The 26,785-nt window shown below is 42.6% G+C and overlaps 3 protein-coding genes across 4 annotated transcripts in view; 2 read left to right on the plus strand and 1 right to left on the minus strand.

The window, feature by feature from the left end:
• Window positions 1-367: 367 nt before the first annotated feature.
• On the minus strand, window positions 368-3,641 carry c5h9orf85 (chromosome 5 C9orf85 homolog). The gene is made up of 4 exons (XM_061071608.1): window positions 3,470-3,641; window positions 3,223-3,329; window positions 2,987-3,100; window positions 368-1,204 (listed from the first exon to the last, which is right to left on the minus strand). Exons 1-4 carry the CDS (start codon window positions 3,569-3,571, stop codon window positions 976-978), a joined length of 552 nt encoding a protein of 183 aa, XP_060927591.1. The 5' UTR covers window positions 3,572-3,641; the 3' UTR covers window positions 368-975.
• A 455-nt stretch (window positions 3,642-4,096) lies between these two features.
• On the plus strand, window positions 4,097-17,803 carry abhd17b (abhydrolase domain containing 17B, depalmitoylase). Its single transcript, XM_061070847.1, has 4 exons — window positions 4,097-4,495; window positions 7,070-7,546; window positions 15,973-16,152; window positions 17,170-17,803. Exons 2-4 carry the CDS (start codon window positions 7,080-7,082, stop codon window positions 17,387-17,389), a joined length of 867 nt encoding a protein of 288 aa, XP_060926830.1. The 5' UTR covers window positions 4,097-4,495; window positions 7,070-7,079; the 3' UTR covers window positions 17,390-17,803.
• Window positions 17,804-21,929: 4,126 nt separating this feature from the next.
• cemip2 (cell migration inducing hyaluronidase 2) overlaps window positions 21,930-26,785 on the plus strand; it is a 35,709-nt gene continuing 30,853 nt past the window's right edge. Inside the window, exons 1-4 of one of the 2 annotated variants that reach the window (XM_061070845.1) lie at window positions 21,930-22,163; window positions 25,365-25,716; window positions 25,831-25,971; window positions 26,139-26,706. In XM_061070845.1, the coding sequence (XP_060926828.1) occupies window positions 25,383-25,716; window positions 25,831-25,971; window positions 26,139-26,706 (1,043 nt within the window). In that variant the 5' untranslated portion in view covers window positions 21,930-22,163; window positions 25,365-25,382. Of the gene's footprint in view, window positions 22,164-23,401; window positions 23,427-25,364; window positions 25,717-25,830; window positions 25,972-26,138; window positions 26,707-26,785 lie in introns of those variants that run through there. The other variant, XM_061070846.1, reaches the window with a different exon arrangement.

The raw sequence follows: 26,785 nt of genomic DNA on the forward strand, positions 1-26,785 counted from the left end.
GATCAAAGATTAACTCTTACACCCAACAGAAAAGAATAAATTGACTTGTTTTGTAGGTGATCTTCCAAACAGATTGTGAGAGTTGAAACAATGAAGCAGTGAGTAGGTTTTTGAATAAGTAGTAATAGTTACTGTGAGGGAAGTCAACTGAATATTTGTTGTTCTATTTAATTAATTGTATTGTAGAGGGGAAAGGCAGAATCCCAATGGCAGAAATTACCTTATTTTGTGGTTAACGACAAAATAAAATACTTGACTGATATAAATTCTAAGACGATCCCATCCTGTCACAATATTAGATTACGTATAGGACTCAAAAAAAGAACAAGACAAAAAGAGGAAGAAGAAGAGGAGAAATTAACAAGTATTGGAGCAAATGTAGTTATTTATTCCAATGGAATAATATGGATGTAAACTGTTTAAATGAGTGAATTACACTGTAAATTATCATCACACACAGCTCAACTATAAACAAACATAATAATGATTATGACTTAATTTATTGAATTTTCTGTACTGGCTCCTATCAAGGCTGACCGGCCCAAACTTGGGAACTTATCACTACGGTGATATTTTGAAGAGAAAGGAAGAAATTCAAGAAGACAGAGATCGGATGAGGTAATCCTCTCCATAGCCAGTGATTGATCCGACCAATGATAAACCAGGGCTGGTGAATGAGAGGGCAGTGGAATCTCTTCCTTATCACTCTGGTCAAGCCGCCCTCTAGCTGAGCTGGCTACTCATTCCACAGGCCTGGTATACGACTTCATTACCTCAGTAACACAAATGAATATTTAACTGACTTTTCATTTGCACTTTTAGCCACAACTCCAAAGTTAACCGAACACTGGTGATGAACTCAACATAAAAAATAGCATTATTAGTTCATTTGAGTGTGGTCACAAACTTCACAATTATACGGTGATTAGGAAACTTTTTTGGTGATAAAAAGTCCACGTAGAAACCTCTTGGTTTTTATTCTTTAAAATGGACTCTGGAAACATCTGGCAACGCAGCAGACCCCTTCTGTGTTTTTTTTCGACTCGAGTCAATGTCAATGTCTTCATCGTCCTCATCGTCAAGGTCACCAAGGTCATCATCATCATCATCATCGCTATCCATGTCCGTCTTCCCTCGTTCACTTCCTTTCTCTGTCTGTTCACCATCTTCTTCTGGCTCTTCTTTGTCCAGATGGGAGTTTATGCTACACAGGAAGAGAAACTCTATATGAGGCAGTGTCTAATGTTATCATGTTACTTTTGCTCTTACAAGAGAGAGGAAAAATACTATCATGCTGTAACAAAATACATAAATAAAATGATACCAGGGAATACACATTTTTTTTAAGAAGGGTATAAAATAATGATGTAAAGACTGAACCAGGTTTGCAAGAAGCAGTTGTAATGCATCTCTTGGTCCACAAGGCTGCAGTCTTGCACTAGAATTTACTACTTGTGCTTGATGAAGAATAAAAAGATTTAAGATATGAACATAAAATGTAATTTAATCCCGCCTCCACATGTAAGGCCAACAAGCAGCTTTTCTTACAATTGTTTAGTTCATATATAAAGTGAGAGCATTCAATATGTATGGTTTCCTATGAGTCACTGAAGGCAATGCTGGTATAAAAACATAAAACTGGCAACTCTCAATAGAAGCAGATGTTTTCAATGATGAAAACAGTTAATGTATGGCCAGAAAACTAAATAAAATCATAGACATTAATCATTTGTAGTTCCAATACTGATACCAGCCACAGGAATGCCTCATATGCAGCCGAACATGCAGGGTACACAAATCTAGGTATCTTTAAAGAAGATTTGTTTTTTCAGTCATGTTCATCCCTTTATCTTTGCAAATAACTACTGCTATTTTGCATGCAGTGTCGTATTTTGTCTTTTGTATTTAGTCTTTTGTTCCAGTACATGCTGCTGTGACACAATCATTTCCAAATTTGGAGCTTTTGATCAATAAAGGACATCTATCTATCTATCTATCTATCTATCTATCTATCTAAATATGTAATTTTCTTTTCCGCTCCACAACAGCAGTGGTGCTGCACTACTACCGGCAAGAACCGTTTTAAGAACGGCAAAGTAGAAGTTTGTGCTGTGTAATGTTAGCCAGTGTAGCAGCAACTTTTCAAAACTGCATTCAAACAACACAATTAATTTGAATTGTCAAGTTCATTGTTCTGGACGACCAACCCCTGGCTGTTGTTGAATTGGTGGGATTTCTCAGTTTAATGAAAGATTTGAAACCACAACACAGTTTGCCAGGTCTTGAAGTTGCTGTTGCACTGTTGTTTTACATTATTATTGTAAAAGATACAGAAAATGTTTAATTTTCTAAATTGCAGCTGCATTTTAACAGTTTGTATTTAGTTGGATGATTTATTTATCTTTGAAGTTGCTGTTGCACTGTTTTATAATGTTACTGTACTGTTGCAGCCTGCAGGATCTATTATTCTATAAAGTGTATCTGCATTTCAACAGAAATCTAAAAGAGGTCATTATTCCTGAGTGTATTCATGCGTCTCCTTTTTCAGATATGACCGTCAAACTACGTAAGTAGAAGTTCTATAGAGTTCCTTCGCTGTATGCATTTCTTTTTTAAATGTGTTTAACCTGAGCTAGGCCACACACCAATGATTGTAATCAACACTTCCATACCAGGTTAGTAACATACAACTGTTGAAATACATTATATACGTATTGTTTTTGTAATGCAATAGTATCTATTCGGTATTGGCCACGGTCCACGTATCAGAATCTATAGTTCTCGAACTTAATGTTATGATTTGTCACTTAAAATTGAACTGGATGGAATACCTTTTAATATTATTCAGTTGTTTTTTTTGCCATGGATTTTGCGAAGCAGTTTGTAACTTGTTTAGATAATTGCTTTACAAATTAGGCTGTTATTATTATAACATTAGGAAGGGGAAATGGCATCAGAACATACGCATTTGTTCAGGAATACTTACGGAACAACAATGTCCTCCTTCTTCCCACACTTGCAGCAGATCTCCAGCTCCAGAGAACAGGGCTTACAGATGATGTGGTAGGCATCCTTCACAGTCTTCTGAAAGCATTTGACACTGAGAGAAGACCACATGAAGAGGGGGTGTCAGTTCACATGTGTGGAGTCGAGATTCTACTTTAAGTGATACAGATACCTTTCGATATCAAAGCAATGTGTGCAATGATCCAGTACTCTCACCATTTCTTGGGCTGTGTCAGTGACTTGTATTTGCTGTACTTGACTTTCCACTCGAGAACCCCTTTGCAGTGTAGACACAGGCCATCGTGGATCTTTGAGTTTGCCACCTACAACAAAGACATACATACAAACTGATTATTGTAGCGGTTATAATGATAAAGCTATAAAATGGCTCTGACAAATCCAATATGACACAAGTCGTGAAAACTCATCACTTCAGCAACAAAGATCTTGAACGCTAACACACCTTCACTTGAACAGTCGCTCCGTACTTGTTGTTTTTGTATGCGACTGCGTTCTGATGCTTCTGGGGTCGCTTGCGAGACACGTTACCTTTCTGAGAACTCATCTTATTTCACACTTTTCAGTCGCACATGTTATTTTCAACAAATCCCACAACCTCAACACCATGCCGGAACACACACTGACCCGGAAGTAGTACGAGTAGGTCCCTACCCCTAAAAAAAACGTCGAGGAGGTGCAAACACTCATCCACTTTTTCTAAAAAACTAAATAAATCAAGATTTGTTTTTTTATTTATTATCATGGAATTACGTTAAAATAATCCACCGTGCGTTTTTTAATTTACAAACCCTCTTAATAAAATAGTTAAATGTAAATGACGTCACCTACCAGGACGTTCGGGAGCACCTCAATCGATGTTGATTGGACGGTGCCTCACAATAGTAACCTTCTATTGGTTCTTCTGGGCGTCAATCAACATGTGAGTCAACAAGATACCGCCTATAAACTGCCATACTTATTTATCATTGGTCAATTTGTTTCTTGAACCTCTTTCCTATTGGTTCTGGTAGCCGTCAAGCAAAGCCCCCTTCTCTCCTCAAGCCAGGACAACAAGCAACGGAGTGATTTCCACAGCCGACGAGGGGGATGCTCCTGAGCGGATGTTAACACTGTGACTCTCTGTGGTTCATGTCGCTGCGGACCTGTACGGACTCGAACGTTTTCCCCGAGTCGGCCTCGCTGTCACCCGGGACCGTGTCGTGAGGGAGCCGAGCGGAGGACCGAGCCTTCAGCCCCGGACCGGAGGAGGAGCCGCCGCCGCTGCCAACCAGCTATACTACCAGAGACTCCCAGCTGTGGTGGAGCCCACACGTCAGAGCTCCTCATCGATACACACCGGGCGTAGGAACCGAGGAGCATCGGGCCGAGGACAAGAGAAGACAAGTCCAGTTGTCCCGGTGCCAGGAGACCGACACTGTCACGCCAGAACCGAAAGCAAAAACGAAAGCGGCGCCTAGACTCCATCCAGGTAATGTTGTCATGCCTTCGCTGATCAGGAGAAACACACACACACACACACACTTCCTCGATTAGTGTCGCGGGTTAATTGGCCCGTCTTTGAAATCCGTGTAGCCTCTGGGAATGAAACGTCCACACACCCACCGCAGCCCTGAGTCAGTCTAATCTCCCTGTTACTTCACCACCATTTTACAATTAATCGCTGCGGGGCTCAAGCCTCCATGGCCGCAGGATTATGGGCTATTTTGGGGGAATATGGGAAGCAAATGGGGTCCAAATGGCTGTTACACGCTCCTTTATGGGATGTCACAGCATCTTGTGCAACGTGGTTTATAAGAAATGCATTCACCCGGAATCATATCAGGCACAACCAGTTTTTCATATGAGTGGGCACATGCAGTCACTAGTGTGTAAGTAAGGTGAGATGTAGGTTTTATACAAAGTGTATCTGCCAAGTGTTCTTGTTTAACTGCACCATGAAGACATGTGTCCATTCAAAACCAAACCCATCACAAGGTTGTTGGGCGGGAGGGAAATGTCAATTAGGAGAGTGATACACAAACATTTTCAGACATCATGAATGTGCTGCTATCGGCTCTGGGCTGTGATGTGAAATTCAGCTTTCGAGATGAATCCTGAGGATGAAGGTCACCACAGATTCTATGTTAAATCTGTAGCTCCAAGTGGCCAGAGGTCAACGGATGAAGGAGGGAGACAGGCAGCAGCTGTCTGGGTCCTTCATCGATCATCCACATGACACCAGAAAGACTCAAATAAATATGGACAAGATTGCATAGTCTGAGATCTAACTGTAGTTTTTGGTACAAGCCAAACATTGCACACCATTATTGTAAGTAAATTCTGGGAGATTACGATACTGAGTCTGCCATGCTTGACGTAGGTCGTAAATTTCACAATGGTCTTTAAAAGTCTTAATACTAATGAGTTAATCTGCAGAAGCCCTGCAGTAGAAACACTTCCATCTCCTCGTTAAAGATGTGGAAGCAGCATTATGTTTTTGGAGGCTTTCCTGCAGCACAACCTGAAAAGCTTTAGGAGGCTAAAATGAAAGAAACCATGCATGTACATCCTTGAGAAAATAGATGGCCACTATAGGGAGAGGGTTTACCTTCCTGCTAGATACCAGCTCCTCACGTGAAAAATAATAATAACTTGAATTTATATAATGTGAAGGGTTTCAAATGTGCATTTCAATTACGTGCAAACCAATATTCTGGTATTAACCTGATTAAGTCAATCGTCTGAATGACGCACTGCCATGTAAACAGCTTATTTTCTGATTACCTAAACCCGAATAAGGTCATACACAGAATAAGCAAAACTTAAAATGAATACATGCAGAGTACTCTGAGCTAAGTCGCATTATGTAAACAAGACAAGAATATGTCTGAATAGCATTATAAAGTCCTATTGGAGTTTTCATAGCATTTTGCTACATCAACATACATCAGCTACCAACTGCTTGATGACAATTACCCTGGATTTTAGTGTAAACAACTGTAGGACATATGTGGACTTGAGTCCTAGTCGGGCAATGCTCTGTAATATTTAAACAGGAATTTGAATGGTATATTTTATTAGCAACACCATAATCACAATAATATCTTATTCAGAATAAGGTCAATAGACTGAGTATTGCTCTTCATGTAAATGTAGTCACTGATGGTGTCATATATCGGTCAAGTCTAGACCCCAGGCTAATCAAGTATCTATGGCAGGAATAGAAATGAAGTGGACCCAATTAAACTTGACAGGGTGGAGGAAAAAGTGCTTTGTATTGCAGGGATAAAGTCGTGTTCACATAGACTAATTGATGTATTTGTGAAGTTGAAATAGCAGGGTGTAATGTCTGTCTTCTAGTACCTTCATCCTCCACACATTGTCATAGCCTGACTTTATGATCAGCTTCTCCCTATTCAAAATCACAAAATGAGTCCAATTTCAAAGCAAAACCAAGGGATACATTTTAAGCATACCCAACGTTTTGTTTATCCTGACCAACCAGAGGTCACCAAAAACAAGCTCTGCTGACATCTCCAGTGCTGGCCACTGCATTTCAAAAAGCACCTGGGATATCTAAGCGGGAGCCTTAGGTCCAGGTGCTGGATGGAACATCAAGGTCTTTTAAGTGTATACGGTCTGAGTGGTTTTAGAGCCTCGAGGCAGAATGAGTACAAACACTCAATTGGGGTCAGGACTATATTTTCTTATTATCCTGGGTGAAGAGAGCCATGCGTTCTGGTGAAGAGAATTGATGGTGTGTTTTTTTTTTAAAGACAACAGCAGCCCGACCTTAGCCCTCAATTCTGTAAACCCCTGGGGGTGTTTGTATTCCTGGAACATAATCCACAAGCTGTATTGCTCTTGTGGTATTTTCCTTGTGATCAGTCTGCAGCGGATCTAGTGACAAATTACAGTTGTCTGAGACAACCCAGATATAGTTGGTCTATGAGATTAGATCTGTTTTTCTCATTTATAGTCCTCGAAGGCAATTTTTTGATTTAATTCAGTAATGAAGTTTGTCTGTTTCTGTTTTAACTGTCCTCTCCCTCTCTTGCCACAGTTTTTTCAGGATGAACCACTTATCCCTCAGTGAGCTATGCTGCCTGTTCTGCTGTCCACCATGCCCCAGTAAGATCGCCTCCAAGCTGGCCTTCCTGCCCCCGGAGCCCACCTACAGCCTCATGTGCGATGAGAGCGGCAGCAAATGGACGCTGCACCTCTCTGAGCGCGCCGACTGGCAGTACTCGGCCCGTGAGAAGGACGCCATCGAGTGTTTCATGACGCGCACCTCGAGAGGGAACCGCATCGCCTGCATGTTTGTCCGCTGCTCTCCCAGCGCCCAGTACACTCTATTATTCTCCCACGGAAACGCAGTGGACTTGGGCCAGATGAGCAGCTTCTACATCGGCCTTGGCTCGCGGATCAACTGCAACGTCTTCTCGTACGACTACTCGGGTTACGGGGCCAGTTCTGGGAAGCCCTCAGAGAAGAACCTGTATGCTGATGTAGACGCCGCCTGGCAGGCCCTCCGGTCAAGGTAAGGAGAGATGATGATGAATTAAGAGGGGATGAGGGTTACCCATGCACGAGGGGAAGAAAAGAGTTATTGATTAGTTGTGGTGAATGCTGATATTAGAGTAACTTAATAGCATACATAGAGGCTGTAATTGATTTATAATGGACTGGAAACTTAAGCCTCACAAATGTGGCTCATAGGTACTAAATAGATTCTATACTTTGGAGTAAAATAAACCTTAATGGTGACGAACATAAGGCATCGCATGACTTTAACTTGGTTAGTTGTTCCTGAAACACTTTTGGTCTTATTTGTTGAAATCCTCTTTAGGTCCCAATAGCCATCATTAAATGGTCGCCAAAAAAATAAATAAAAGAAGCCGGTGTCTGTGGCCCTCAAAGGACAATGATAAACAAAACCAATCACTTAATTCAGGCCAAATTAAATGATTGGCTGGCGTATCTGTCCGGCAACAACCGAACTTTCTTTCTGTGTGCGCCCCGCCTGTACTCTCACTGAGCATGCGCATTCAAGCAGTTGTTCTTCAGTGATCATTAATGCGTTCTAGAAGAAGGAGATACACTTTTATTATTATTATTCTAGGGGCAGAGCTTTGACGAGTGGGCCGATGGGAAGCAATCTATCAGTTGCTTTTCCAGGATTACCAACCCCAGCTCTAATGGGAAAGGGAAGTAGCATATCCCCAAAAAGCAGGCAGAAACATTAAAACCTTTAATCCGATACTTTGGAAGATCATAGTTCAACTTCTATCCTGATTTGTTGTTGTGATTTTTCCTTTGCATATTTCAAGTCACAAAGTATGCTGTAAGCATTGTGAACAGCCAAGAAAGAATCATATCAACAATCAACTTTACTACCTTATGCTGTGATTATCGGCAGCCATGCAGGAGTTTCACGTTTAAATGGGAGCCACTGAAATCAAAACAGATTTAAAGAAAAATCAAGCAATCCTGCATGAAAAATCAAAGGCAGAAAAAGACATACTAAGAAGATTTGAAGACTACAGAGTGAGCCCAGTGTAGGCAGGATCAGATCAGAAATCATAATATCATCGTTGGTGATGTGGAGGAAAGAAAGTTCAGTAGCAGTGACTTGATGTTTTTGTAGGCGATTTATAAGGCGAATGGTTTCTATGCTTACGCCGGCCCACAATCTGTGGGTGTGAGTGGGCGCTCTCCTGCATGTTTGTGTTCTGCAGTCTATGAACAGACTATCAGTGTACTGATTATCAGCAGCCGACATTCGACTGCTATTGGCAGTATCTATACATTCCTTGATCAGTATCTGTGAATTTCTTTAGCTGATGAAACTGAATAATAAAGCTTATTCAGCGCTTCTTTTTTTAACTATTATTCCACACTGTATCTTTGTAATGATAATGAAATAAGCAAGTTTTTTAAAGGGCCTAGAGGAATTAGCTGTATACATTTACACTACAATTACATATCTATAGTGCATTAATTCATTATTTTTGAAAATGTGAAGGCCTCACAGAAAATTTGAGATAAGGTGTTCCTGAATGTAAACAATGTTCATCAGTCCATCCGTCTTACCTCACTTCCCACTCTTCCTTCCATCTACACTTAAGAACTGCGACGTCTCTCGTCATCTCCTCCTTTTGTCCTTTTCTAACACCGCAGATGTTACACTCCGTGTCTTTGGTGCTGGATGTCAAAGAGAGCGTCTGTATTTGGGTCTCACAAACATTCAGTACATAAAGGTGTAAAGAGCTGTAACTGTAAACATTTGCTCCAACCAACTTCTCAAATTTTGAATGACAGTAAATTAAACGACAAGCACAGAGGGTTGATGCACTCCCTGAACGTACATTGTATATTAGCTATCATTTTTAGTTGCAGCCTTATACACACATTTGTCAAGGCGGATGGTAGTGCCATACAACAGTTTGGATTAGGAACAGGATGTGGAGGAGGAGTGCACAGTGTTAATCAGTGAAAATAATGTTGACATCATATTTGCCCGTTTTTGTTTGTCGATGAGGGAGAAATAAAAGTTCATCCAGTAGGTTGCTTCTGTATACTTCCTGCTGCAAAACAAACAAATGACGAAGAGAGGAGAAGGAGATTGTTTGCTTAGGATAAATAAAAAGGCCGGAAGAAAACACCCGGAGCAGTGTAAATCCGTCACAAAGAAGAATAAACCAGGCTTCTAGTGTGGCGTGCTCTTCTGTGTTAATGCTGACGTGTGTGTGTGTGTGTTCTTTTTGTGCTAAATTAAGTTGTTGGTTCTGCAGAGATTTCTAAGTGCTGATGAATAATCTTGGTACAGCCACCAGCAACTTAAAGTAACTGTTTCTTAGCTACTGACCTGTGCGGGAGATCTCTGTCAGCACTTCTCTTCCACTTGACACTATCAACTCCTTCACTGAGTGGCCTTCTGTAAATAAGAACCTTTAAATGAGGAAGCAGGCAAGTTAAACAGGAAACCCTTGATCATAAAGATTCTGCATGCAGGAAAGTGGCCAGACTCTTGAGTGTGTATGGGGGATAATCAAATGCAGTAATTTACTGAGACCTTTCTGTCACTGGTACTGCTTCCTTTGAAGAAGTGCTTCACAAAGTTTTATCAAATTTTTGCTGACAGGCTCTCATGTGCCAGAAAGTAAAAGCAACAAAAGCAAAAGTGTATAAAACACCACCTGTTTTTTTTCGTACTACAATGTGCACCATGCACCACGGCTTGAACAGATTTTTCTATTTGGTTCCTCCTGGTTTTCATGACCAGCACAGAAATTCAGTTTGAAATCTCATTTAATCTGAGCAGAGCAAAACAGACGCCAGCTAATTATGCTTGCTGATTTGTGTGGAGCAGGATGTGGTTAACAATAATTCCCGAAATTAATTCGAACTGTAATGGTCAACTTACTATGTGAGCTGATATAGATTTGAAGACAATTTGCATGGTATGACCCCTTGTCCCCGTCTGTCCTCTGGAAGACTGCAGGGAGGTAGTAGCTGTAAATGGCTGTTTCTGTAAATCAGCTGACTTATAAAAAAAAAAAAAAAAACGGCTTAGAAGGTATTAACAGTAAATCAGACATTGTATCATGTGGCTGTTGGTTAATCAGGAAAGAAACCTCTTCAAAGTCGGATAAGAGGCTTACAGGAATAAGGAAATAACTAGATATTCAAGAAGTGGGTCCCATGGTTGGCAGTCACACAGCACTGCAGGACCCGGTTGCCTCTGGCTCTCACAGTCAAGATGAGTTGACATCAGTTTCATATCTGAAGTGCTTGCTGTTCTTTCACAGCTGTGCTTTGGCATGCATTCTCCATGTTGTAATTAAGCTGTCTATAAGCACAGATTCCAGAGTCACTTATAAATCATTAGATCTCTGCATTATTGGCCAGAGTTCAGGAGCAGCTCATGAGATAATGATGTGATTCAAAGCTATTTAGCCTTTGTTTATTCTCGTAACTGAAGTCAGTTTCTCTGTGACAGTGGATGAAGTGTGTCGAGTTTCCTTTCTGGATACTGTATGCCACAGAGAGAAAAGATGCAGGACATTGCTTTGTTTACAGCCAACCTAAACATAAAGTATCTGGAAAAACCCAGATTATCATATTTTTGATGTCATCTGTGCAGGTCGTTCTACTCTTTTCACTTTAATTGAAACATGGAATATTACATTGAGACCATATATTAGTCCCCAAAACCTATTCTGCTTGTCTTCAATCACCAACATCAACAACCCTTTAATGTCAGTGTCTCACTGTCTCTGTGTTTCTGTTTGATGACGCTGTGCTTTGGGCTTCAAACCCTCCACATTATATAACCTCAACAAGCACATTAGGTTCACATTGATCCGAATCTTCAACTTGTTATGTCTTGCGCAAAGACTGATGAGAGTTTGAAAGGATGTTTCACAACACCTCAGGGCTACTTAAGAAACTACAATCAAAATGGGGTGAGGAAACTGGCATGGAATATTTTTGGACTGGCATAGGCTACTTCTCCACTTCTACATGTACATGAATTGTAAACTTAAAAAGCCCAAAAAACAAACAAGTATATCATTGTATATTATCATGCATTTTCTGACTTTTTGACTCTGTGTCTGTTTTGAGGGCTGTGCCAGTCTCATAATTGACTGCCTGTCTGGTAAAGAGGGTACAAACCAGCCTTTTGACCCAGCCAAACATAAATCAAATAAAATTGTGTTTATCACATCAAAAGGCATCTCTCTGCCTCGCATTAGTCTGCTGCCCACAGCCTTCGCCCATCCCTCGTGCTAGACCAGGCACAGTCTGAAGAAGAGGGCGGCTCTCGCTCTCTGCTTGTCGATCTGTGTCTCGGTATTTTCTTTCTCTGATTATTTGGCACTTTGAACACAACCGATCCTGACTTCCTCTGCTTCTCTTTTTGTTTCACTCAATCTTTTTCCCTGTTTTTGATTTCAGCTGTCAGCCAGTTTGGCTTCTCCTGAGCGTTGACACATTTATGGAGGCTTCTTTCTCTGCACTCCAGTCATATGACATAACAACCACGGCCCACCCGTCACTTTAACAATCTTACCACACAATTGCTCACACCAACACACACACACACGCTCTCTTCCTGTGTTCGTTTCTTAAGCCAAGGATTGAGGCACTCCCTGCACCTGAGCAGGGAACGGGTCAGGTGATTCAGCTCTATGAGTCAGCGGGTTTACACATTAACACACACACACTCACACAGCCAGCCTCTGTTATCATGCAAAGTATTAATATTAGAATAGAATATATGAAAAAGGAACAATTAATGGACTTTAGAGTGATCAAGCTGGTGAAAGCAGTTAGCCCACTTCCTCTTTGTTTGTGTATGTGTGTGTGTTTTCCACTAAAGAAAGGCACCGTTTCATCTTCATTTCCCTTGGAGATGTTGGCGAGCCAGCAGTCAATCCTGCTCCCCTAATATTGAGCTGTAGCCTAGCAACCAATTTTCAAATGAGCTTTCAGACTGATGTCTTCTGTGGCCAACAAACAGGAAGAACCGGTCCCTTCCTGGGCTATCTGATTGATTCAAACAAAACGCCATATGTCAAACTCTCAATGCAACTCACAATGTAGTTAGGTGTTAACTTCTCCCTTCTTGAACTGTTGGAGACTATTTGCCTGACGAAGGGTGTCGACAAAGGCCACTGTGCCTGTTATGTCAGATGGGTGGAGTCCCGTCACTCTCCTGACTTGTACTTATTGTCCTCCCATCTGAATATTTATTTCAGTTTTATCTCAAATCTGTGTGAGCATTGAACCATAAAAGGAGATTAAATGTTGTGTAAGTGTTTTGTTATCTGAAAAGGCGAGTTTTTTAATTTGAAGATGCACTGTAGCGCTTCAGAGGAGGATCCCCCCCGCTGTAGTACAGATGGTACTCTGATCTGTGAAGCAGGCTTGTACATATGTTCAGGATGTCCTAAAATATCTATTAGTCATAGTGAGGGCTATGGCATGAGAATATTTTTGTCTTCAGGGAGCAAGAGGTGGGCCAAGAGGGAGCGGGAGACGGAACAGGGGGACGAGGGAGGATGTGAGGCATAATAGATTGGATTTGTGTCAGGAGTTTAAATTGATGAAGGTCGGGGGGAGGGGCGTAACCATGGTGCATGGCTGGCTATGGCTAGTTGAGATCCATTCAGGCTGAAAGGCAACGGAGCAAATTGTAGACCAGTGATAGCCGTTTCAGGCGGTGGGGGTGTGTGTGTCTTGTGTGGAGCTGGGTCGCTCAGAGCCTGTCATAGTGTCTTTATAAGACCGGTGATTGTCCTCCTCCGTGCACAGCCTTTCCTGAATGTGTGAGAAAAAGCCACAGGAATTCATCCAACAGTACAGAGTAAGCGGGGTGGGATAGTGTTTGGAGGAAGCTTGTTGCAAGTGGGAGATCACAGGTTCAAGCCTTTTTCATTGTGTTATTTGTGGCCTCTAGTAAAACACTCCTCCATTCATTTCCATAGACCAGATTCAAATGGTGGTTTCTGGCATCACGCTCAGAATGGGGAAAAACTGAAATGCTTATGAACAGAATAATGTCTGTGACCCAGCAAAGAAGTTAGCCAAAAAGTTGAGGCTAGCTTGAGCTAGTTTGAGATATCAAATATGTTGTTTAACCTTGAAACATGGTCCCGTGGCCCCTCCTAGCTATCCATTGTATTTTCAGTTGCACATCATTGAGGGATCTCTGAAATAAGAAGTTTGTCAGACTCTTTGTTGATATGACTTCTAAACCTGGATCACAGCGGTACATAATATTGTTCAAATCAGCATTTGAGCTGTGACTTCAGATGAAATGGCTGCTGCCTGGATATGGTGGTCTTTGCCAAGTTCGGTTCCCTGACGGTCTCGCTGCATTGCCCAACATATATCACTAGACCCGATGACTAAGCTGTCAAATAGCTTTCAATTTACCCTCTCTTCATTGACATTGGTGATATAACTTTGTAGTGTTGTGACATCCGTGTGTCTGTGTCTTAAGATTGGCCAGCCCTTTGTGGTCTGATATGTTGAAGAACATTGAGCAGATAAGCGTAAAAAAGGAGATAAACGCTAACAACGTGTGGTAATGCAGGGTAAGAACAGATAAAGGTCTAGGTGATACATCCTGAAGATTACAGTAAACAAACAACGCACTGTGATGACAACATTGAATCGACGATCGAATGCTGCCCTTTATAAGTGATGAGTAAGTGAATAAGACAAATGGCCCCTGTGTACCAAGCAGGTTAATTTCCAGGAGTCATCTCAGTTTGCTCGACATCCTCAGTTATTTACTAAACCAGTTGCCTTTTCTGTTGGCTTCCGGCAAACCTTTTCCAAATGCTACTTTCAGTGATTGCGCTTTCTGTTTCAAAATGATTGTGGCTCATACTCAGAAACGCTTGAGGCCTTTTTAAGGTCCTGAGAAAAAAGCTTTCCCACAAACCAGACGAGACAAAGGTGCAGTCTACGTTAGAATAGCATACTGCCATTGACATGCAAATCGGGGAATTTGTTTGACACAGATTTGGTTCCCGGACAGGCCGGCTCAGAAAAGAGCTGTGTGTTTTTTTTTTAATGGGTTCAAACTGAAGAAGGCTACTGCCCTTCATCTCCTTTAGACTACGTTGTACTATTAAGATGGGCCATACTTTTTGAACATTATTCATACAGCAGCCATCCTAGAGATTTAAAGTTGCTGTTAACAGTGTAGCACCCAACAGCCTGCAGTCACTTTCCCATGCCGTGTCAGTGTTAAGCGTTAACACCCTTGTTTATACTCGGTTAAGGCCAGCTGACACACCAACAGTGGACCGATCCTATATTCCTGCTGTCTACAATCAATTAATGACTGTCTACAATCAAGACTGTGTGTTCATTTTCATGTTGTGTCTGATGTGGCTGCATCTAAGTTAAGTATACTGACCTTTATAGCAGTAGCACTTCAATACTGCGGATACTTTCAGATCCTTGCGAAGGTTGTGTTGGACGTGTACGTGTGCACGTGCACTCCTAATTATAATAATCGATTTCAGCGGTGTAGAGTGGTGTCACTCTGGGGCTCTTGTATTGCTCATCACTGTGTATCATAGGCGTGCAGAGGCTGTAATGTCGAGCCTGTAATGTCAGTGTCCTATTTTTTAATAATAGACTTGAGTCAGACTGGTTGTAGCTGTTTACTACGCGGCGGCACAGACAGTGATGCAGTGTGCTCAGACCCGTCTTCTGGTCGTCAGCTGACTTGCTCACTTGCTAGACTGCGTCACATTCGCCATAATCGGTTGTGGAATGTCGTCTCCTCCATTTTTCTCCCCCCTCTCTCTCTCTCTGGGTTTGTGGTTCTCGCTCAGCCTCAGTTCAGTATCAGTATCAGCCTCTTTTTTTGCTCCCTCTCAGCTCGTTTTGCTCTAATTCTCCCTCCGCCCTCCTGAATCACAAGACCTCAATGGTGGTTGTCTGTGCTGGGAAAAGCAGCAGAAAGCCACTCAGCCTGGACTGTATCACGGATCTCTGTGTGTGTGCTTGTTTTGGGAGGCCGTATAATCGCTGAGTAATCGCTACGGCATGACATTTCAGCTGATAATAAGTATGAGTAACTGCACACAGGTGCATGTTTGCTTATGGAGCATCACGTGGCTCAAATCCAAGACTGATAGAGAGTATGACTGAATATAGATCCTGTGTCATGGGTATGAATCAGATTTTACTTGGAGAACAAGTTTCCCTTTTCCTTTGAAAAGCCTTTAAAAAAAAAAAAAGATGAACAAATGACTGAAGTCTGAAAAACAGAATCTGCTTTGTCTATTTTGCCAGCCGTTTTTTTTCTACAACGAGCAAAAGGCAGCAGAAGACACCTGCCAGCCTGACACTACACTAAATTCACCTGAATACGTCTGGTTACTGGTTGTGTACACATGGTGCCTGATTTTCTGATATTCTTTGTCCTCCTCGCAGGTATGGCATCCGTCCAGAGAGCGTCATCGTGTACGGCCAGAGCATCGGCACTGTGCCCTCAGTGGACCTGGCATCTCGCTATGAGAGCGCCGCAGTTGTCCTCCACTCCCCACTCACTTCAGGCATGAGAGTGGCCTTCCCCGACACAAAGAAGACCTACTGCTTCGACGCCTTCCCAAAGTGAGTGCAAACTGCACATCCACTGAAAGTCACACAACACACAGATAATTTACATGGGGTATGCATGCATTTCAAATAACAACTCTGCATGAAGGAATAAGGGAAAACACAAATATATTTAGGTGTGTTCAAATTCTTAAAGTCTATGTAAGGCAGTAAATGTTTCTGGACAATAATGCCAAGCCAGATTTGAATGATTAAAGAAATTGAAAGGTAATGTTTTAAAATTATCAAAACAATTAGATGTATTTTCTATTGTGAAATACCGGGTGTCGTGCCAACTGAAACCACAAGTGGTCCAGGTGAGTTTGTTTGGTCCACAAACTGGTTCATGTAACAGCTCTGACACAATCCCAAAAGCACACAAATATGTTGGTATTCATTTTTAATCCTCTTAAGAAGGAGACTTATTTCTCAGTCCGTCTTTTCCTTCCACACACAAATCTAAATTTGTAAGCACACGAGACAGCCATTTGTTGGCAGATGTGAACTGCACTTACTGTACTCACCCTGGAATAGGATGATTAAGACAAGGAGGGAGATTTAGTTTGGCCCCTTTAAACCGCCATACTAGATTAACCATAAATCCCATTTGTTTACACTTTTTAAAAGAATATATTATAGTATCAGGGCAGGGGTTACGCTAAGTATGGCTCCAAGTCATGAAGTTTTGTCAGTGTGATGGTCAAATTTAATTCTAAAAAGTTCCCATGTCTTTAGAAATAACTTTCTAGCATGAGTAGTGGGTTAAGAAACAAATCTCTTTACACTGACTCAAAGGAGTCACAGCCCTTCAAAATATTTTCAATCGCTCCCTCTAGTGGCCAGTCAGCAAACCAGGTCTGCTCTATTTCTCTGTAAATGTTCAACATCTATTTTTTACTTAAAAAAAAAATAGATTCTTAAGTTTAACAGTGAACAGCTCAAATCAGTCCCCGTCTTGTTTGTTTGTCACCATGTCTGTATTTCTATTAATCTCGACCTAACTCCCTCTTCCTTTCTATTCTCCCTTCAAAGCATCGACAAGATTTCCAAGGTCACGTCACCGGTGCTGGTGATCCACGGCACGGAGGACGAGGTCATCGACTTCTCCCACGGCCTGGCGCTGTATGAACGCTGCCAGCGCCCCGTGGAGCCGCTCTGGGTGGAGGGGGCGGGACACAACGACGTGGAGCTCTACGGACAGTACCTGGAGAGACTCAAACAGTTTGTCGCCCACGAGCTTGTCAACTTGTAGAGGAACTGAAGATGAGGGCGGAGACGGGAAGAAGAGCTAAGAGAAGAAAGCTGGTAGTTTCCAGGAAAGGTCGGATGATGGACAAGGAGTAGAAACAGTAGAACTTTTTATCCCCGTGAAGTAACACAGGTAGAAGTGTTGATCGTCTTTGTAGTGCCGACTTCCTGATGGCTGACTTCTCTTATCAAACCCCTCCCCCCTCGGAGCTCCAGGGGTCCCGGGCTCAGGACCTGTCCGTGTCGTCCATTCCACATGCTGCAGCTGTGAACTTACAAATACACATCATTTAGTTATTTTCTTTGTTGTTGTTTTTGCTTCTTTTTTTTGTATCATGTTTAAAGTTGCATATAATGAGTGAATGACGGAAGCAGTCATGTGCACAGACAACATACCATGTGTATATGCAATATTGTGTGTGTGTGTGTGGGGGGGGGGGGGGGTTGTGTGTGTGTTTGTGTCTCACATTCTTGCTGCCTTTTCGAGGAGGACCTGGTCCAGTTGTTGCTGGAGACTTCTGAGGCTGTAGACATTCAGAGACATGGCCTTGCTTCAAGCTGGACTGGACCAGAAACAAACACGTCACCTGTCTGACTTTGAGGTCGGGTCCTAAACAGTGCAGTCACCATGTTTTTTTTTTTATTACTGTTTGTTATATATTTTTTTTATATTATACACGATATTTGCACATCACAGCTGTCACTGAAGAACTGTACCAGACAAACTGACAAATCGCCTCGCTGTGCCAGTGTTGCCAAATGTTAAGTGTGATATATTCCAGAGGCTTAGCGTACGTTCTGAAAATCCAGTTTAGAAACATCTCCAAAGCTCCGCTAGCTGTCTTCAGACCTGCTCACTGACGCAAAGCTCAGTGAGCAGGTCTGTCGCCAGTTAAGAGGCTGCAAGTCATTGACCAATAAAGAGTGGGATATTTCCTCACGTTGTGTTTTGAAACATTTCGACAGTTCCTACTTCTGAGTTTACTTTGATGTTTTGTTGAGTAAGATCAGTATCATTACGACAGAGTGGATAAACTCCCATGTTTCCAGCAAAATGAAATCACAGACCTTGATATAGTATCTATTAAGAAGCCCAGTGTTGACAGTGTTATTTCTATCAAGTTAAATAACGTATGGAGGTGTTATTATAGATCTCGCTTATGTACCTGAATCAGATCTTGTGTCTTTTATATTTTTAAAACATTTAACCACTCTGACAGCAGCTACCGGCCTGTGCCCTGATCCAGAACTTCTACCACTAATGCCAATCAGGACTGAACGTGGTCAACGCAGCCGGTGTTGGTTTATTTTCAGTTCAGGATCTTGTTTAATGATAACAGTGTTTTATTTTAAGTTATTGAAAAGCTTTTATGGCACTACATTTGAGGTGAAAATTAAAGGACACTCAACATCGGTGCTGTGAGAGTAAGCGACTCAAAATGAAAGGCCTCCATCATGGAAAGAATGTTTTTTTTTTGTGTCTCCACGGTATTTCTGGAACCATTGTCTGTTGATTTGCTGTTGAATTCTGTGCGAGGCAAAACAAAGCGTCCGCCAGCTGACGCCTCCATTAGCACTGCAAAAGTAAATGTCACGCTGCATGCCACAAAAGGCTCCTTGGACAAACTCACTTAGAAACTATGGATCATTTTTCTTGTGGATATTTTTCATACTGTGTTGACAAAAACATGGTCAAATGCTGTTTAGTGACAATTAACCAACAAGCCAATTGGTGCTACTGTAAACCTTCAGGTCTATTCACTTGCAGAAAGAGGAGACGATGACAGCTTGTCAGATAACGGAGATCCAGATCAGGATCGGTAACTCGTGTGTCACACGCTGATCTGTTGTTATGAAAACCACTGTTTCACAGCTCATTAGTCTTATAAACAGGGTTGTGCTTTCTTTTCACTTTGTAAATGATTTGTTTTTGTACTGGACATGTCATTTAAATTTTTTTCTTTCACAAACTTTTGCCATCATCTTTCGACTGTATTTCTTATTTCTCTAACGACTATTAAAGACATAGGTAGGCCATCATTTCTGGCTTTTACGGTGACCTTTGAACTGGTCGCCCCGACCAATATCATGCTTGATTTGGCTAGATTAATTTTGTACAGTGTATTTCAATACAGAAGGAACTTATATGTAATTACAATATTAATATAGTAACTCTAACATGGATAGAGAAAATAAAATGATATTTGAGAAGCAACCCAGTTTGTGAGTGAACTTTTGATGTGGGGGGGGGAACTATTTGTGCCTCTTTGTCTTAAATGTGTTTAAGATGGAGAGGGATCTTTCCCTTGTGCCAGGAGTAATAGCTTGATCTTACATGTTATTAAGGTAATACAAATACAATTTAATGGAGTCTTCCTCCAGATGTGATGGGAACCTGCTCTTATTGTGATGGGCCAGAGCTCACAGGGAGCTGCTGTTATGACTGAGATGTGACTTGGCCCCATCCCAACAAAGCAAGTTGATATTTATGTTCATCCCAGCCTACACTCCCTCCGTCGGGATGATCGTCATAAAGCAACTTTCACATCTGGTATTCATTCCCAGGTCCTCTGATAAAACCTGATTTTAATGTCAAGTTTATGAATAGAGCCGGTGATCGTAGCTTCACCATTTTCCCTCGTGTGATTAAGACTTTAAATGTGGGAGGGCACATGTCACACAGCACAAACAAATATTGTGGTTTTAGATACAATTCTACACAATGTATTTCTGTGGCCCTGGAGCACAGAGTGGCACTTTGATTAAGAAAGTTATTGTTCCTTTTTATAAGCAGACTTGACAAAAAGGGCAAAAGTTTTAACCTGACACAAGAGGTCATCATATTTCTCATGTAAAGTTACTTAAACTTTATTTGAGATTTGAGATCAATGTTCAGAATTCCCCAAACCTGATATCTGGTCTTGCTTGCACTGTCTGATGTAATTTCTCCATCATACCAGCAGGCGGCATTGTGCTGCAGGTTTAAGCCCCTCCCCTCAGTCCACGCCGCTCCTGCTGAGCCATTCAAGACTCCTCGGAAATACCTCTATCGTTACAGCTTTAAGAGAAGGACCTGTCCCAAAAATGAGAAATGAAAAGGCCACATGATAACTCACATGAATTGGTTGATTTATCTAGTTTGTACTTCGGCTGCAGAATAACAGACAAAGTGTTCTCTGCAGAAACACACTGTGTTTGTCTTATACTCCTCTGCTTAGGTTTTAGAGAGAGAGAGAGAGAGATACCAGGATGTGCAATGGAAACACAAACACAAGACACTCCCCATAAAAGAAAATGGTTTTGCGTCTAACCTTCCTGACTGGTTCTTCTCTAGTAGTGTGTTCTGCTAGTGTCCTTGTCATTACTGGTAGTATGACACCCAATCAGGTTACACAGGTAGTCCAGCTCCTCCAGGAAGGCACAACCATACATGCGGTCGCAAGAAGGGTTGCTGTGTCTCCCAGCACAGTCTCAAGAGCATGGAGGAGATACCAGGAGACCGGACATTACGCACTGAGAGCTGAACAGAGCCGTAGAACAGCATCAACCCATCAGCAGGACCAGTAACTGCTCCTTTGTGCCAGGAGGGACAGGAGCAGCACTGCCAGAGCCCATCAAAATGACCTCCAGCAAGCTACTGGTGTGCATGTTTCTGACCAAACTGTCAGAAACAGACTGCATGAGGGTGATATGAGAGCCCGACGACCTCTAGTGGGACCTCTGCTCACAGCCCAGCACAAAGCAGCTCGATCGGCATTGAACAAAGAACACCAGCAGTGACAGGTCCACCACTTGCACCTCGTAGTCTTCACAGATAAAATCAGGTTCACACTGAGCAGATGTGACAAAAAGAGTCTGGAGATGCTTGAGGTGAACGTTCTGCTGCTGTAACATCATCCAGCATGACCCGTTTGCTGGATGATTTGCTGGATGTTCTCAATTAATTTCACAATGTAACTTCAGTAAAGATTTTCTTTAAGTGTTCCCTTAAATTCTTTGAGCCATGTATATATTAACAGTAATGTTGATGATATCATATATATCATGATGATAATTGTGAGGTTGTCTACATCAATTGATAATTGGAAAAACCACCATGAAGAAAACGCCCAATTGTTCTTAACTTTTGATCTAAAATTAGATGAGTTAACAATAAATTTAAAAAAATGATTTAATATAATAAATACTAACTGTAAAATAGTAAAATTGGCAGGATATGTATCTGTGCAGTTAATATGTAATGAAATATGACTTTTTTTCCTACAAAATGATAATTTATGTATTTGTGGTCTGTGGTGAAATCTTATATGACGAAAATGAATTTGATAATAATAACTTATAATTATATACCATAACTGAACTAATATAATAGTAATACCATTATTATAAAGATATTATTATGATTATTACAGGTCGATATCATCACTACACGCTGTCAAAGGAGGTTGTGTCTTTGTTTTCATCGTCACTTCTCCGACAGCCTGTGAACGCAGCGTCACTTCCTCCCAGACAAACCGCGCCTGCTCCTGGGTGAGGGACCGAGCCACGGACCGGGGGTCGAGCGACGACAGCCCATCAGCGACGAGCAGGAAAAACACCATGTGGAGGAAAGGTGGAGAGAAGGGGGAGATATAAAGGGACACGGAGGGAGAGAGGGAGAGAGAGAGAGAGAGGGAAGCTTTCATCCGTCTCACCGGCTTCTGCTTTCTAACAGCTCGGCGCAGAGCGAATGGACAGAGCCGGAGAGAAGCAGGAGCAGGACAGTGTCACCAGCCACGGTACTGAGTGTGTGTGTGTGTGTGTGTGTGTGTCTGTCTGTCTCTGTGTGTGTGTCTGTGTGTCTCTCTGTGTGTGTGTCTGTCTCTCTGTGTGTGTGTCTGTCTCTGTGTGAGTGAGGTGTTAGCTTCTTGTGGGTGCTGCCAGTACGCGTGTTTAAAAAAAGTGACAGTTAGCACCTTTTGTTGTTTGCTAGCTAATGTGCACAGCTGGTATGATTATATTCACAACAAATAACTCAACTGTCTAAGTGGAGAAAAAACAAAACAAACACTTACGTTGAAAGTGTGCTTAAATGTTAATAACTTAGCGGGATGCGTTAATGATGCTGTAGGTTGTCTTCTAACTTCCTCTACTGATGGGAAAATACTATAAAGTTGCTCTGGAATGAGTCAAAACAATAATAATAGTAATGAAATCCTCCCATTTAACTGACCTAATTCAACGTGGATGCACCCAGTGTGGTGACCAATACGTCAGCTGGGGCTGTAGAAGAAGTGGTAATATCATATTAATAAACGTTATTTATAACTTTTACATACACTGTGGCACTTTGCAATAACCCTGGGTCTTTATAATAACCACTGTACAATTACTCCCACAATTATATTTATTTATTTCTCCCTTACTGTAAAACCGTCATACTCATACCGTTTAATATTTATCCCTGCACTTCTTTTCTTTCTTTTCCTAGACCGTTGCACTGTTTGTATTGTTTTGTGTTGTGATGTGTATTCTGTGTAAGCACACCGAGAGCCACTTACTTTACCATGTCAAATTTCTGTTTTGGTGCAAACTTACTTGGCCAATAAAACGTGATTCTGAGGTGCCTTGCTCGAGGAAAGAACACCTACGAAGATGTGTTAGATTAAAAAGAGGATGAGTCGTTTGTCAGACGGATCTCCTCAGGGAGACGGTTCCATAGAGAGAGAGAGACAGAAAAGTCTCCTTGTAGTAGTAGCAGTAGTACTGTTGTTTATGATTGTAGATTTAATGTAGGAAACGCATGGCTTACTGTCTGTTACGCTGCCACTGTAAATGTCCAAAGTAAATGATGATTTTACCACGGAGGAATGTGTAATGGTCTGTCCCGCGTTGACTCCGGCGTTTCCCCCCACATCTGTTTGATATTCAGTAGCTCTCAAATCAGGAAAATATGAGAGGGAGCGAGAGAGGGAGGGAGGGAGTGAATGAGTCTGAGGTCCGTGAGGAGCAGCGCAGCCCTGTGATCAGTGTCATTTCCCCGACGCCTGAATAGCCCCGAGGTGAGTAAGCCCACAACTCTTAGGGCTCTGACAGGTCGCTAACAGAGGGGGGGAACATGGGGGGGCAGCTCGGCCCTTTCTTTTTCATGGTGAGGAATGTGAATACAAGCGTAGCCTGAGATAGGGCTGTAAAAGACTGATGCCTGAGGGGGACATCCCATCACTGGGGTGCCACAGAGTCCAGTGTCCGATGAAGGGCCCGGACTGTGAGAATCTGGAAATCCATAGACATAGACATAGCCTTGTTGTTGAGGGGAGTTTAGGTTTAGGTTTTGATGTAACAGCCACTAAGACTTTGTCCAGAAGAGACGGTGTAATGGGATAATTGAGGTTGAAGTGGGTGGAACAGCTGCTGTGAGGCCGAGCTCGTACATAAGTGACAGAGCCCTTGTCCTGAGGTCATCGCTTGTATATTGCTTTGTTTATGAGCTGAAGAGGTTTGTTGTACTCTGGGCTGAAAGGATGACTAATTGGCTTTGCAGGACAATGGTTGTGTGTGTGTGTGTGTGTGTTGGCATTGGTGTTTGTTTGTGTGTACTCATTTTTAATTGTTGTCTCTTTACGATCTTTTCCAGTATAAAGACTGAAGACCGGTCCTAATTAGACCAAATGTCATTTTTGAGGCCTTAGGGGTAAAATGTCAATTGTGTTTAAGTTATGCTTAGGGCTAGGCATGGATTGTCCAGTGCCCACAATGAATGGAAGTGAATGCAGTTTCATTAAAAGGATGCCTGTGCAAACTTGCCTGTGTGTGCGTGTGTTGTCCAGGGGACCTAACTCTGTTCACACAGTCACATAGTCGGGACTTGTCTTCTGTATGGGGACAAAAAGCAACTCTCCACAATGTGTGTTTGTTTTTGTGTGTGAACGACAGAGAAAGAGGAGCACCCCTGGATATGTCCCCTGTGTCTTTGGTTTGACCGAGCCAGGCTTGTAAAGATGTTGCTGTCTTGCTCTTCTAACCACCTCTTTAAAAGCAGACTCGGCCATTCTTGGACCTATGTGGCCCTGCTGTGAATCTTTGAACTTGCTGGCGTCTTGTTTTTGAAGTCCTATAGTAGCATGTGGTGAAGTGTTTGTGTTGAAGAAAAGTGCCATTGTAGCCCTTTTTTCTGCAGTATCATTTCCTCTACCCCTGTGTGTTTGTGTGTGCAGGTGGGTTTCCGCCTGACCTTTCCGTGTGTGTCTGTGTGTGTGTGGATTCAGTTCATTTTGTTGCAAACCTCTGGAGTTAGTGTGAAATAAAGACTCAAGCCGGGGCGCTCTCCTCCTTCCCTATAGTGTAATTGGTGCCATCTGTTTTGGCTATGTTAACATAGTGTGAGGAATGTTATGATTCTTTATTCACAGCCTCCTTCATTTGAGTGGACAAGCGCAGCCAGTGTCACTATATTCAAGCCAAATCGGCCGGGGGGGGATAGGCTGACTGCTTCGGAGAAATAGATTTACTGTCTTTTAAAGACCCCCCTCACAGGATCATCACCTGGAGGTCCATATGAATGAGATGATTGGTGGCTTATTGCCTGCTACCCCGGAATCGGCTGTCTTCTTTCCTCAGCTCCCACTGGTTTTTACTCTCATTTGTGGTTTTATAGTGTCTATTTCCTCCTCTGTTTCTGTCTCAACTCTTTTTCCATTCACTCCTTTCTTTCATCCCTAAGCCCTTTGCTAGTTAATCAACATATTCCTCGTGGTACAGTCTTTACAAAAAAACACAAACTTGTGTGCAAGTCAAATAACTTTTTGGCCACAAACTTAGCAGACAAACATAAGTCCAATGACTCCCATCATGAAGTTAGTCCAGATTCCAGAATTGGCAGTGACAGAGAGTGGGAACTGCATCTAATAGAATCAGAAAGTACTAAGCATTTTGATTGTGGTTCCTAACATCCTCAATGACCTTCTGAAAAATAAAATTGTGCCATTTTCTCATCTCAGGTAGCAGACACGTGTACAATGCCGACGAGTGATGGCCCCAGTCACTTCCCTGTCTTTGTGGCTCCGCCCCACGGCCACCAACCGAGGTCCCCAGGCTATGTCCCCGGACGAGTGGCCCCGGTCCGCTCGCCTCCACCTGCCAAGGCTCCGCCACCTCCTCCGCTAAAACCTCACGGCCCGCCGCCGCAGCGACCAGCCCCTTTTAACCTGTCGGAGGAGAGCCAGCGCAGAGAGCGCGCTCAGAACCTTAAGCAAAGAAAGAACACGCTGATCTGCTTCGGAGTGTCGATGGGTGCATTGCTCCTCACGATTATCCTTACCCTTAGTCTTACCAGTGGAGATGAGTTAGATGGTGAGTATGGATTCAAATGTTTCAGATTTATATGTTTACGTACTTCCCGACTTTTTCCCTGCTGCATGTACCATTGCTGTATAGTTTTTGATCCCTGTGTCTAATTGTTTACAGAGAACTGTCCAGACCACAATCCATCCCTTAGTAGCTGGAACCCAGGTCATCAACCAGATAAGGCTGTAGTTGTCTTGAGGGGACATTTGTTTCGGTTGGATTCTTCCGCCACCTTCTTTTCACTAACTATTCAGTCAGGAGGTAAGCACACCAAGGTCCATGATTCATTTAGTAATAATGTTGATGGCTTTACATTGATTATTTATGATAAGTGGCATTCTTCGGCAGAACAAGTTCAGTTTGTGGACTTTTGGGTGTAACACTCAGCAGGCAACAGCTCATATGTGTCTTCCTCTGACCTCCCACAGGTCAGGTAGTTTTTGCCGACAATCCTGATGGCTCCAAAAACATAACCTTGAGAACGCACCACATCCTCATAGAAGAAGGTGGAGCCCTTCACATCGGAGCACCCAAATGTCGCTACCGTTCCCATGCAGCCATCGCCCTCGTGGGCCGTTCCGACAACAAGGTGGTTCCCGAGGTCCCTGGCCTGGGCCGCAAGTTCATAGGCGTCCAGAGCGGTGGCACTCTGGAGCTGCACGGCACCGAAACGGTTTCCTGGTCTCTGCTGACGAGAACCATCCCAGCTACTGGGCTGGCCACAGGTGGTCATGTCTTCCAAAAGAACTTCTACCGAGGCATCAACCTGCGTGTGGTGGACCAGGACACAGCCAACGTGTTGGTGGCTGAACGCTACGACACGCATGACTCCCGTAACGACAGTCGCCAACTGACCCAGCTGCTTCGGTCCTTACTCACGGGCCGCATTGTCTCACTGGCTGTAGGGGACTCAGCCGCCAAAAGTCTTCTAGATGAAACCAAGAAGATCATTGAAGAGAAGCTCGGCAGCAGCTTTGTTTATGACCTCAAATACAGGTAAATATTGCCAATTCAGTGTTTTAAAGAATCATTAATATTTGTGTTTCAAATCAACTACAAATTAAAACACACAGGG

The sequence above is a fragment of the Limanda limanda genome, chromosome 5 (assembly GCF_963576545.1).
Source record: "Limanda limanda chromosome 5, fLimLim1.1, whole genome shotgun sequence".
NCBI classification, from domain to species: Eukaryota; Metazoa; Chordata; class Actinopteri; order Pleuronectiformes; family Pleuronectidae; genus Limanda; species Limanda limanda.

What these genes read in the sequence shown, in the direction of transcription:
- c5h9orf85 (XM_061071608.1), bottom strand. Translation starts at nt 3,571, where the DNA reads ATGAGTTCTCAGAAAGGTAACGTGTCTCGCAAGCGACCCCAGAAGCAT. An exon ending in GAGCGACTGTTCAAGTGAAG is followed by an intron (nt 3,330 to 3,469) that starts GTGTGTTAGCGT and finishes TCTTTGTTGTAG; the next exon opens with GTGGCAAACTCAAAGATCCA. An exon ending in AAGGAGGACATTGTTGTTCC is followed by an intron (nt 1,205 to 2,986) that starts GTAAGTATTCCT and finishes CTTCCTGTGTAG; the next exon opens with CATAAACTCCCATCTGGACA.
- abhd17b (XM_061070847.1), top strand. Translation starts at nt 7,080, where the DNA reads ATGAACCACTTATCCCTCAGTGAGCTATGCTGCCTGTTCTGCTGTCCA. An exon ending in TGGCAGGCCCTCCGGTCAAG is followed by an intron (nt 7,547 to 15,972) that starts GTAAGGAGAGAT and finishes TCCTCCTCGCAG; the next exon opens with GTATGGCATCCGTCCAGAGA. An exon ending in TGCTTCGACGCCTTCCCAAA is followed by an intron (nt 16,153 to 17,169) that starts GTGAGTGCAAAC and finishes CTCCCTTCAAAG; the next exon opens with CATCGACAAGATTTCCAAGG.